The 13,707-nt window shown below is 43.7% G+C and overlaps 1 protein-coding gene across 1 annotated transcript; it reads left to right on the forward strand.

Annotated features, from left to right (window-relative positions):
* Positions 1–8,884: 8,884 nt before the first annotated feature.
* On the forward strand, positions 8,885–11,535 carry LOC110288841 (retinol dehydrogenase 16-like). The gene is made up of 3 exons (XM_029473897.1): positions 8,885–9,219; positions 10,679–10,842; positions 11,303–11,535. The coding sequence occupies exons 1-3, from the start codon at positions 8,900–8,902 to the stop codon at positions 11,518–11,520; spliced, it is 702 nt and encodes a 233-aa protein (XP_029329757.1). The 5' UTR covers positions 8,885–8,899; the 3' UTR covers positions 11,521–11,535.
* The last annotated feature ends 2,172 nt before the right edge of the window (positions 11,536–13,707 follow it).

Below are 13,707 nucleotides of genomic sequence, written 5' to 3' on the forward strand. Positions count from 1 at the left end.
TTCATTTGCAATTGTTTTCTGCCCTCTTTGACTTTGTACGTAGAAAGAGATGTAGAAAGAGGGCATTGTTTGCTGTTTAGTCCTAGGTTTGAGACTGTGAGGAGGGAGGAGAGCCCTGGGCTCCTGGGATCTGGTCTCTGTGTGAAGGTCATGTGCCAGCGTGCACCGGCTCTCCCAGTTCTGGAACATGTTCTCATGCACTACCTGTGCACCTTGGCAGGGAGAGTCATAATCATTGCCATGCTTAAGCCCAGAGTCAAGGAAAACTTAGGACAGAAAAAGCTAGGAAGTGGTCTCTCTTTCACCTAGAAACACACACACACACACACACTAACTTGCCTTTCCATCTGTTTCTCCTTTTTTCTCTCTCCAAGTTTATGCTTAAAACATTAAATTTATTTTAAAAATGAAAGGAACAATAGTTATTGTTCAAAACTCTAGACATGTCAAACTACAATTAGCATACAATTTGCTATTCAGTGGATACAAAATAGTTAACTCTTTGACTTATATGTATAAGGTATGTGCACTCTTTCCAGTTTAAAAGGTGAGCAACGTTACCACTTAAAGAACATTTTTCTGCAATAATATACAATGAATTAAAATAACTTGACCCTTATCCACGCCCCATTGCATTTAGCAGGCCTTGGCACTGGATATTGTTTGCTCCCTTTGTGTTCCTCTGGCTCTTTAGTTTGAAGCAGGGCTCTAGATATGGAGCTGGTCACCATCTGATGGACGTTTCTCAGCTCCTTCCTGTTGGCATCACCAGATGGTGTCACCACACTCAGCTCGTTCCATTGTCCCAAGAACTGTCTTGAGATACTTCTAGTCCATCCCGAGTCCGCAAGCATGTGCATTTTGGGATCCCAGAATAAAAAATCTACTGTGTATATTTTTATTAGATTTTTTCATGCTAACATTTAGATTGTATTTCCCTTCCCCCAGCTTCTCCTAGATCCTCTCCATGTCCCAGTCACACAAGTTCATATTCTCTTTCTCTCTCATTCTCTCTCTTTCTCTCTTTTCTCTCTCTCTCTCAGAAACAAAAGCAAAATTATACCCCAATTAAAAGGAATACAAGTAAACTGAAAAAAAATCATTAAAAAAAAAAGAAACAAGAATCAAGCAAAAAAGCCAGGAGAAAACCCAATGGAAAAAAATGCAGTCTCTCCTTTACGCACAAATTTTCACACAGTGTATTTTGTGGAGATACAAGCACTCCTGTGTATGAGGCTCAGTGCATGACTTTTTAGTAAGTTTGTTACAGTTTGCTTCTTTTTTTTGCTTTGTTTTGTTTTGTTTTGTTTTGTTTTGTTTTGTTTTTCAAGACAGGGTTTCTCTGTGTAGCCCTGGCTGTCCTGGAACTCACTCTGTAGACCAGGCTGGCCTCAAACTCAGAAATCTGCCTGCCTCTGCCTCCCCAGTGCTGGGCTTAAAGGTGTGTGCCACCACTGCCCGGCTAGAGTTTGCTTCTTAATGATGAAAGCTCTCAAATAAATGAGTCAGGACTGAGTTATTCATTTAACATGCTTAAAGGGCAGAATTACTGAGTAATATTACTCTATTTCCTCTAACCTAATCTACCAAGCTCCCAGCCAAAACTGTGGAAATACACATTCCAGGCTTTCTCTGCTCCTGTGTCCACTTTCCCTGCTCAGTGCTGGCTCGCTGGCTCCCTGAGCCTGTGCAGGTGTTATGTGTGCTGCCAGAGTCTCTGTGAGTTCATGTGAGCAGTAGTCCTGATGTGTCTGTAAGACAGTCTCCTTAGAGTCACCCATCACCTCTGGCTCTTAAAATGTTTCTGCCTCTTCATCTTCATAGATCTCTGGGCCTTGAGGGGAGCGGTGTGATGAAGACATCCCTTTTAGGACTGAGTGTGCCAGAGTCTTTCACTCCTTGCACATTGACGACTTGTGTGTCTGTGTTAATTCTTGTCTATGGCAGGACACAGTTTTCCTGATGTAGTTGATCAAGGCACTGAACTATAAGTGTTTTTAGTAATGTGTTTCAAGAGTCTTGTTACTGTGTGTTTCCTTAGAAGAAGAATATTCACTTTTCACATAGACCCATCACCTATCTAGTGTCATATTCGTGGCCACTTTAGTAGTTGAATTATGGGTTCCATCCCAGAAACAGACCTTCAATCTAATGAAAAGTGTTTAGTTACCCCCATGACATTGTTGCCTTTATTGCAAGGTATATCTTAAAGGCAGGTCACTGTGGAAGATTACCAGGCTTGAGGCTGGGTAATAGTAATGGTTGCCTTTGATGTGTTAATTAATATCAAATAATATTAATCTATTTATTTTGAGCAGATAAACCAAACAGCAGACCAGGCCAAGGTGATTCCACGTGGGAGATAGAGGGGCGGCGAAGTGGGTAGAAGGGCAGAGAACAGGAAAAAGAGAGAGTAAGAGGGGGGAGAGAAGAAAGAGAAGAGGAGAGAGAGAGAGGGAGAGAGAGGAGGGGTGATGCCATAATTTAGACGGAAAATGACGTCACACCAGTGAGGGTGGGAACTGAGCCAAGTGGATTGTGGAATTGAGGGTCGTTGTCCTGGCAATGCAGGTCAAGGGTCACATAGTTAGGCCTTGGAGTGTCCTGGTGCTAACATTCCTCCCTCCCTTCTTGTTATTATAAAAAGAAGTGGAGAAAAAGAGGGGGAGAAACCACTGGTGAAGAGGGAATAAGGGCGTTGTGTCTTTTAAACTACTTCCTGCTGTTTAGGGGCATCGTCAATTTTCAGGGTATATCTGGTCTTCACCATCGGAATCCGTTTGGTAATCGTCTGAATCAGGCTCTTCTATGGACAGTGATTCCTTTGTGGGCAGTGGCTGGTAATCCTGTAGCAGGAGCTGATTAACAGTTTGGTTAGAAATTTTTTGTACTTGTTGCTGAAGGAATATAGAGACGAGATTAATAAGACAAGGGGCGATTGAGACATCTCTGGATGTGGATAGTACTTACAGGAGAACTAGGCTGGATTTTGCGGTAGAGGTTACCAGCAACTCCTGTTTCCCACCTGGGATCCCATGAGTCTCAAATGTAGAAGAGTGTCTTGCGGAATCGATAGAAGAAGTGATTAATCCATGTCCCTAGCATGTGTATCTCACAAGACCAGTATGGGCAGTTCCTATACTCGTCTGGCCATTTTCTGTAATAATCTTTTGTCTGGTCAAAGAGAAAACAGGTATAGAGGTCATAATATTTGGATGGAGTAACAGATACAGGAATGGTAGCAATCTGGATCGCTTCCTGGCACCCGGCTATGGAGCAGTTTCCTGATCCTATTTGGAAAGTCAGCTTGTTGTCTGCGGGCTTTTCTCGAACTTTGAATCTCCAGACATAAGGACTACCCTTGATGGAAATGAACAGCAGGGAAAAGATGAAAAGGCCACAACTAATCCAGTGTCTTGTCCAGCGAGGTCGGGTTTGGCTGCTGGAGTAAAGCTTCATTCTCTAGAATGGGAGACAAGACAGGTGGTCTTGATGTCTTGCGGAGCTTAATGCAGCACGGTCCTGTTAGGGTTAATGTGTATGAAGAGGAGCCATCTTTAGGTGGGGGAATGAAGGGTGAGACAGGTAGACCCAATGAGAGAGTCCCTCGAGCTTAGCAGCTGTAGGAGTTACAAGGATTACCTTAAAAGAACCCTGCCATTTTGGAGAAAGGGGTGAAGGCTGATGACCTGGAGGAGATAAAAGGACTTGGTCTCCAATATTAACAGGTAATGGGCAGGAAACAGAGTGTGGGCGAGGTAGGTGATGGTCAGCAAAGTTCCATAGGAGAGAACGGAGATGAGAAAGTAATGGGGTAAGCAAATGATCTGGAAGGTGAGAGTGCTTGGGCGAGAAGCCAGGAGTTAGGATTGGACATCCGTACATGAGTTCACAAGGTGAGATGAGGAGAGGTCTTTGGGGAGAGCTCACAATCTGAAAAGAGCCAGGGGCAGGAGCTTTATCCAGTCAAGATGAAGTTCCTGTGACAGTTTAACAAGAGTAGTTTTTAAGGAGCAGTTAGTTCTTTCTACCTTGCCTGAAGATTGAGGGTGGTAAGGGATGTGAAAGTGCCAGGGAATGTCTAGGGCCTTAGATAGGATCTGAGAAACTTGAGAGGTAAATTCAGGTCCGTTGTCTGATTGGAGAGAGACTGGAACACCCAATCGAGGGATGATCTCTCGGAGGAGGAGATCAGAGACTGTCTGAGCCCTTTTGTTAGTTGTGGGAAATGCCTCTACCCACCCTGAGGTGTCCACCAAGACCAGGAGGTATTTGACAGGTCTGATGGTGGGCATGATTGGAAAGTGAGTGTGGGGTCTTCTATTAGAGCTACCTGGAGAGAGAGAGAGAGAGAGAGAGAGAGAACTCTAGAGGGAGGTAGAGTCTGTATTCCTTTATACATTAGGAGCTGTGACAGGTTATGTGAAAACAGTTATAGGTGATCCTAAGGTTAGTTTCTTTGATTCTCGAATAAGGAGCTCAGTGGCTGCTAGAGTGCAAACACAGGGTGCCCATCCCTGAATGGTTAGGTCTAGTTTCTTTGACAGGTATGCCACAGGTGCAAAAGGAGGTCCTATTTGGTGCCCCAAGGCTCCAAGGGCAAATCCCTCCTTTTCTGTTATATAGAAGGAAAAAGAACAAGTCAGGTCAGGGGGATGTAAGGCCGGGGCCCTAAGGAGGGCCTGTTGGAGCCTTTGAAAGGGCTTGGTAATAGGTTTTAAAAGAGGTTTGTGGGTGGGGCCTGATGCTGCTTTGTATAGAGGGCGAGAAAGAAGAGAAAAGAAAGAGACCCACGAACGTAAAAAAACAGGCTATTCCTAGGAATGACAAAATTTCTTCTTTTGTCGACGGAACAGTTAGAGATTGAATCAGAGTCTTTCTGTCTAATGTAATCGTCTTATGGGTCAGGGTGATTGTTAGTCCCAAATAGGTAACCTGAGGAGTGGACAGTTGGACTTTAGAGGGTGAGACCCTGTAGCCACGATTAGAGAGGAAATTTAGAAGAGCCGAGGTATCAGTCTGGCTGATTTCTAAAGAGGGGCTACAGAGAAGGACATCATCTATGTAAAGTATGATCTTAGATTTAGGAAGAGACAGAGATAGTAGGTCAGAAGCCAAGGTCTGCCCAAATAGGTGTGGGCTATCCCGGAATCCCTGAAGTAAAACAGTCCAGGTCAGTTGGGTAGAAAAGTGGGTATCAGGATCTGTCCAGGTAAAAGCATATATGTTTTGTGACTGGACATCTAGAGGAATAGGGAAAAACACATCCTGAAGATCTAGAACTGAGAAATGGAAAATACCTAAGGGGATATTAGATAGAAGTGTGTAGGGGTTAGCCACAACTGGGTGGAGAGACCCCACTGCAAAGTTAATATGTCTGAGATCCTGGACTAAACGATAGGCATCATTGGGTTTCTTTACTGCCGGTATAGGCGTGTTAAAGGGCCTAAGCTTTTGATGGCCACTGATCCTCAAGATCCAAATCAAAAGTCTGTGCCTTTCACTTCTGGATTGTAGTTCACTCCAGATTTAAATTCAAGTGAAAACAGAAGCCAAGTAATCATGACACTTAGTATGATATAACTATTCCTTGTTCAATGGCAAACACAAAAGCAGTAACCCTAGCTGGGTAGGATCTTGCCACACTTCCTTAATCTGTTTATCTCCTTGAATACAAGATTCACCCTCATTTCACTTCCTGGTGTCCTAGACCATACATTTTATATTTTTCCTTTCTATGCTTGTATTCTTGCTCAAAATGCCCATCATGAGACTTAACCAGAGAACAAAGTCTCTCTTGGGCTTTGTTCAAACTTTCTTTGACAATGCAGTTAATATAAGTCTCCTTACCTTAGCTCCAGGTAGACTTTTCAGGGAAGAGTACAAAGCAGCCACATTCTACATCAAAATATCAAATGAGCAGTCTCTCAGTCACATATTAAAATCATTCTCCTCTGAAAAATCTAGAGCCAGGCTTCTACAGTTCAAATCACCCTCAGCAAATAAGTTCCATATTCCATAGCCCCACTTAAAACATTATCCAGTTTTCCAATATCAAGGTCCCAAAAACCACATTCTTCTAAACAATAGCACAATCAGGCCTATCACAGCAAAACCACAGTCCTAGTACCAGTACCAACTTCTGTCTTAGTTAGGGTTACTGCTAAGAACAGACACCATGACCGAGGCAACACTTGGACAGATAATGTTTCATTGGGGCTGGTTTACAGGGTTAGATGTTCAATACATCATCAAGGCAGGAGTGTAGCAGCATCTAGGCAGGCATGGTGTAGGAGGAGCTGAGGGTTCTACATGTTGTTCAAAGGCAAACAGGAGAAGACTGGCTTCCAGGGAGCTAGGATGAGGATTGTAAGGCTTATGCCTACAATGATACACTTCCACCAACATGGACACATGTACTGCAACAAGGCCATACCTCCTAATAGTGCCACTCTCTGGACCTAGCATATGTAAACCACCACAGCTAAATAGCCCTATCATCATGTTGGGAGAGCAGCTAGTATACTTGAGTGTAGCCTGTAATGGGGGTTTGGAGGGTGTGGTGGTTTGCCTATACCTAGCACAGGAAGAGTCACTCTTTGGAGGTATGGTCTTCTTGGAGTAGGTGTGCCACTGTGGGTTTTGGTTTTAAAACCCTCATCCTAGCTGGATGGAAGCCAAGCTTCTCCTTGGTGCCTTCCAAACAATAGGTAGGACTCCCAGCTCCTCCAGGCCCATGTCTACCTGGATACTGCCATGCTCCCATCTTGATGATAATGGACTGGTCATCTAAAACGGTAGCCAGCCCCAATTAAATGTTGTCTAAGTGTTGTCTTGGTCATGGTGTCTGTTCACAGCAGTAAAACCCCAACTAAGACATAGTTTGTGTTCCTTAGATCCGTTTTAGGGACAAAATGTGAGCCATTCCTGGCACTGAAGGTTTTACATGGTAGATGATGATGTGTATGTAGTGTCATGTCCAGTATCATAAGGCGACTCCACTGAAATTCCATTCATTAGGTATTTTAGGAAACTTCTATGGAAGTAGGTATCCATATGGTTTTTGAAAACAGAACAAAAACAATCTCTAGTACAGATTATGTATCTATAGAAGGACAAGATAAGCTTTTTAGCCGAGGATGCAGATGACTTATTGAGCCAATGTTATAAAGTCAACAAATGTAGATCTTAGTCTCAATCAAGTAGTCTCTCAGTCTGCCCAGAAATTGACAATGGTGACATGGTGTTTAGTTATAGCCTTTCAGAGTGGATCCTTGAAGATCCATGACTTAAAGACCGAAGGGATGAGTGAGGGCCATCTGTGGGTGAGTGGCTAAAAGAACCCAGTGTGTTCAAGCTTACATTGGAAAGTCTGTCCTGTTGGTTCTCAGCAAGGATTGTCACCTCCCTTATCCTGTCCCTAGCTGTCTTACATAGGGTTTTTATTGTTGCTACAAAACATCATTACCAAAAAGCAAGTTTTTCTAGGAAAGGATTTATTTAGGTTGCACTTCTACATCACTGTTCATCACCAAATGAAGTCAGGAGAGGAACTGAAACTGGGAAGAAACCTGGAGGCAGGAGCTGATGCAGAGGCCATGGAGGGGTGCTTTGTACTGGATTGATCCCCATGGCTTGCTAAGCCTGCTTTCTTATAGAAGCCAGGACCAGCAGCCCAGGGATGGCACCACTCACGATTGGCTGGACCCTCATTAGATTAGTCATTAAGAAAAATGCCTTACAGCTGGATCCTATGGAGACATTTCCTCAACTCAGGCACCTTACTCTCTGGTGACTCAAGCTTGTGTCAAGTTGTAAATGAACCAGCCAATACATTGGGTTTTGTAAGCATCTGAAGAGAGTTGATCAATGTTGATTTTCATCAGTATAGGTACTGATCAATATGAGAGTTGATCATGATTAATTTCAAGGCTGACTTCAGCAGAGGTGAAAAGCACAGCTCAGTTTTGCAAATCTCCCACAACCAAGGTTTCAATTGTTTGTTTCCCAACCAAATTTCCTCTAGAGATTAATTAAGTTTGTCTTTTCTTTCTTTTCTCCTTTGTATTTTCCTGTTCTGTCATTCTCTTCTTATGACTATTCTTTGTTATTATTAAAATAAGTAATGATAATGGAAACAAATTCTTCCTTATTACTACCTATCTTGGCCTTTTGAAAGACAGTTAGCAGTGTATAAATTGCTCAGAGTAATGCAAAGATACAACTGTCTTAGACAGAATTCTAGCTCTGTGAAGAGATTCCACAACTGTGATAACTTATAGATAAAACATTGAATTTGAGCTTGCATACAGTTAAAGCTTTTGACTGTTATCATCATATCATGAAGTGTGGTGGGTTGCATAGCAGTCATAGTGCTAGAGAAGGAGTTGAGATACTACATCTATATCCACTGGTAGCAGGAACAGCAAGACCCTTGGATAGCCCATTTCCAGTGAATCTCATAACTCAATATGGCTAAACCCACTATTACAAGGATGAAACCTCCTAATCCTCCTCAAGCACTGCCCCTCTCTCAGGGCCAATCATTTCAATATATGAGCCTATGGCTTCCATTGCCACTCAAACCACCACAACAAATAAGAGAATAAAATCTCTAGAGTTGGCATCAACTTGTAAACATAAGCATACTTTCATGGTCTTCGGATTAACACAGGTACACCATGTGTCCACCATATGTTTTGAAAATTAGCAAGTGAGAAGGAGCTACTGGCTGATTCCTTGCAAGGAGCTGGGCCAGAAGACTTCATGGATGAAGGTGTCCATGCTCTGAGTCAGCATGAGTCTCTGGCATGAGAACCCAGCCCTGTGGATACCATGTTCTTGTTCATTGCATCCTATTCTCCAGTAAACATGTGTCAAAGTGTGCTTACCTTGTCGAATGTGCATTTCATCCATAATTAAACCTGTGTTGTGTGACTCTCTCCTTCCACTGTCCCCAGGACTCTGGGGCCTGGTCAACAACGCTGGCATCTCCATCCCCTCGGGTCCCAATGAGTGGATAAAAAAACAGGACTTTGCAAGTGTACTTGATGTGAACCTGTTGGGCTTGATCGAGGTGACTCTGAGCATGCTGCCCTTAGTGAGGAAGGCGAGGGGCCGTGTGGTCAACATCGCGAGTGCCTTGGGCCGAGTGTCTTTGTGTGGTGGTGGTTACTGCATCTCCAAGTATGGTGTAGAGGCCTTCTCAGACTCCCTCAGGTACTGGAAGGGAAGGGGACTCGAGGGGTACTTTGAAAGGATTTTTATTTAACTATACTCTTTAAGTCCCATCATCAGGAGGATACTCTGCATCTCTCTCACCTTCCCCTCCCTGAATCATTCACTGGCCAGCACATTTCCAAGTCTGTACAAGAGGCCATGACTGAAACATGAGTTTAGTTCATTTTGTCCTTTTACGGAGGAGGGAGAGCCTTGTGGGACAACACTGGGGTTGGATTGGAACTGTGAGGTTCTTGGGGGAAGATTCCACTCCCCTGACCTCTATATGCTGAGCATGTTTTTGAGTTGTGGTGAATATCTCTTTCAATTCCACATACAGATATCAGGCCCCTTTTAGAGTCTACAATAAACACATTCTAGCATATCTTATGTGCTTTTATCATATTCAGTATTTCTTGCTGTTGGCAAGACAACAGTTCTGTCTTAGGTTTTTACTGAGCAGACACCATGGCCAAAGCAACTCTTATAAGGACCACATTTAATTGGGGATGGCATTTAAAGGTTTAGAGACTCAGTCCACTTTTGTCCATGTGAAAATGTGGCAATGTCCAGATATGCATGGTACAGGAAGGGCTGAGAGTCCTTGATCTCAGCTGAAGGCTGCTAGCAGAATACTGTCTTCCAGGCAGCTAGGATGAAGTGAAGAATCCACTCCCCTGACCTCTATATGCTGAGCATGGTTTTGAGTTGTGGTGAATATCTCTTTCAATTGCACATACAGATATCAGGCCCCTTTTACAGTCTACAATAAACACATTCTAGCATACCTTATGTGCTTCTATCATATTCATACAATCCATACCTACAGTAACACACCTTCTCCACCAGGGCTACAACTTCTAATAGTGCTACTCCCTGGGCCAGCATATACAAACCATCACACCTTCCAAGGAATGGAAACAGGGAAGACCTTTATGGCAGGGAACAGGGTGGCTGACAATGTGAGGGAGTTGGAGGTAGGAGGTTGCTTTGTGGAGACATGTGAGGAAGTAGAAAGTGTGTGTGTATGTGGGTGTGGGGTGTGTGTGTGTGTGGGTGTGTGTGTGTTTGTGTGGGTGTGGGTATGGGTGTCCTGAGAGCTTCCTGGGACAGATGTGTGGTAGATATAGACTTACTAGTGCGGTGAAGGTGACTTGGACAAGGACTAGAATCCTTTGCATCTGCACTACTTGGAGAAAGATGTTATACAGTGCCATAGACCAGAATGTCTAGTTTTAGGGCAGTGAGCTACACACAAAAAATAATTAGTGTAAAATACTAAGAGCACAGAGGCAATTCCCTTATCCCAAGATCCTTCCCTATTTCCTGTACATCCCAGATCCAAAGTGTGTGGCCTTTCCTCACCACAGGCTCCTGTTCGCATGCTACTGTACTTGTATTAAAATGTTCTCACTGAAAGATCTCTGAAGTCCTTGATATCTATCTGTCTGTATTGCAGGAGGGAGCTCTCCTACTTTGGGGTGAAGGTGTCTATTATAGAGCCTGGTTTCTTCCTGACCGGTGTGACCAGTAGTGCCAGATTATCCTCAAATACCCAGATGCTGTGGGACCAGACCAGCTCAGAAATCAGGGAGATCTATGGCGAGAAGTACCTGGCATCCTGTAAGTAACCTCTGAGGGTCAAAGCTACATAAAATCCCAAACTCTTAACCCCCTTCTAATTTTAGGAGTTCTAATGCCTCACCCTTTTCCTCAAAGAATAGTAATTCAGACCCATTTCCCTGTGGTTGTGGCAGTTTGTGTATGGGGCTGTAAAGGAGTTCGTGTCTTTCAGAACATTCTGCTCTGTTCCCTCTGATCTCATGGTCATGGCAATATCAGTGAAGTCAGGGATGGGAGGCGGTATGAAACCAGCATTCTCTATGAGCTAAGATGAGTGACAGAGTGCACAATTTTCCTTGAAGATTGTTTGTGGTCCTCTTGAGGAACTAGGACAGCCTAGGCTTGGGTTTCAGACACATGGATTCTCCCACATAGGGAATGGATAATCTCCTCTATTCTACTGTAAGACAGGAGTGGTGGGAGCTGAATGACCACCTAAATCATTCCTCATTCTGCATAGATCTGAAAAACCTAAACAAATTGGACCAGAAGTGCAACAAGGACCTGACTTTGGTGACAGACTGCATGGAGCACGCTCTGACTGCCTGCCACCCTCGCACCCGATACTCAGCTGGCTGGGATGCTAAGCTCTTCTTCATCCCCTTGAGCTACCTGCCCACCTTTCTTGTGGATACCCTTCTCTACTGGACTTCCCTGAAGCCTGAGAAAGCCCTCTGAAGTGTTCACCTATGCGTGTACCTGGGGAGATGTATGTAGAGTGTGAGAGAGAGAATAGTGGAAATTCGGAGGGTTGAGGGAGAGAATTTATTATTCTGGGGTTTTTAGTCAACACACTTCATCTCATTAAGTCTCCTATGATAGTACTCAAGACTGATGATGACCAAAGGAATAGGCAAAGAATTCTGCCAAGGGATTCAGTTACAAAAGTGCTGGCTGATGCCAAGTTGAGCATCATGGCTACAATGAGGGTCCACAGAGATGAGGAGGAGGCTGGGACCAGCTTTTGCCAACCTCTCCCATATGTCCTCCTCTGCAGGAAATGTACATGCCCTGGCTAGTTTAAATCCCTATGCAGCATGGAAGTGTCCCTGCTCTGAAGTCACCTCTGTCCATGTTATAAGGTCTGAGGGAGTCACTAATAATGCCAGCACCCATTCCCTGGAGTCAGGTTGCCAGGCTCTGGGTGGAAGGTTCAGTTCCCAGTGGTAAAACCTAGCAGAGGACAGAGACACCAATTTTTCATTTATATTGAAATCATGGGTTTCTTTCTCTTTCTTTTCTTTTTTTTTCCTTTTGACACTTCTTATTTTTAAAGGTAATATGAGGTGATCTCTGTTTCTCTGCCATTTGAAGTATGGCTTTACCCTTTAGTGAAGTTTGGTACACAGAGGTAAGTGGAATGTCCTGAGAAATATTGGAATAGGCCAGCAGGCTTTCTTTGACTGTCTCATCCCTTCCAGCCACTGAGTGGGAACAACTGCTCTCCATTCAAAACTTAACAGTAACACAAAAGGCAGAAGACTGTGCATGCAAGTCCTTGGACAGAATTTACCTGTAGGCCTCAGTTTCACAAGTCCCTTTCCTGTAGAATCACTAAGTGACCATCCCTCCCTGAAAACTCACTATGTGACCATATACAGAGTATCCTTCTCAACANTCAGTTTCACAAGTCCCTTTCCTGTAGAATCACTAAGTGACCATCCCTCCCTGAAAACTCACTATGTGACCATATACAGAGTATCCTTCTCAACACTAGTCATTCATATTTGGACATTTTTCAAAAGAGTAAGGATCTTGAACTTCCCATGGCCTCTGAGATCTGGCTCTGCCTGCTGCTAGGTTGGTGAGTCTTAATAGTAGGCTGAGCAGGGAAATCATGTTTGGAAGAGACAGAGAATTCTGGGATCAGTACAGACTTGCCCTGGGGAGGGGTTCCCATAGATGCCTGACTCCTCTTTTCTCAGTAGAAATGTGGGGGAAGTGGGGACACAGGAGAAACTTGTAAATAAATAATCATTTCTGGATTAATGAAAATAGAAATTCCTTTACCCAATCAGTTGCCTGGTCAATCATTTTACCTAGGTTCTTTTGAGTTTGTTTTAGGGCCATGAGCATATGTGTGTGTACCTGTATGGTCCATGTGTGGGAACATCTCAGAGATGGGAAGGAAGATGAGGGTTGCTGGTTACAAGAAGCTTTTAGCTGGCTGGAGAAATGGCTCAGCGGTTAAGGGCACTGACTGCTCTTCCAGAGCTCCTGAGTTCAAATCCCAGCAACCACATGGTGGCTCACAACCATCTGCAATGGGTTTTGATGTCACCTTCTGGTGTGTCTGAAGACAGTGACTGTGTACTCACCTATATAAAATAAATAAATTTTTAAAAAGAAAAGAAAAGAAAAATGGAAAGGATCTTTCAGCCATACAATATGGTTGTCAGGAAATGAATTTGGGTTCTACTGAACAGCAGGAAGCACTTTTGATAGTGGACTCATTTCTCCAAACCATGTAGTGATACTGCATCTTGTTTCATTTTTTTTTGAGATGTCTCACTGCATGGCAGGTTTACCATGACCTTGTAAGCTCTAGCCTTACTGTCTTCATCACTATATAAATTATGCTTTAGTGCATCAACAGCATCTCTGCATGTTGTGCCCTGTGAGAAGGTCAGGGGGCTGGACCTATCTCAGTACACTCTGGAGCATTGTGATGGCTCCAAAGGAGAAGGAGCAGCACCTAGGACAGATCTACAGCCCCAAGCATGGGTAGAGACTCAAAAGCATCATGATGAGACAGAACCATGTGTAATTAGCATGATGTCCCCTGTAAGGTAATCCCAGGATGCCTCTGCAACAGTTCCCCTTTTCTCCTCACCAAGCTTTTTTTTTTTTTTTTTTTTTTTTTTT

Source organism: Mus caroli, unplaced genomic scaffold (assembly GCF_900094665.2).
Source record: "Mus caroli unplaced genomic scaffold, CAROLI_EIJ_v1.1 scaffold_14236_1, whole genome shotgun sequence".
Taxonomy (NCBI): Eukaryota; Metazoa; Chordata; class Mammalia; order Rodentia; family Muridae; genus Mus; species Mus caroli.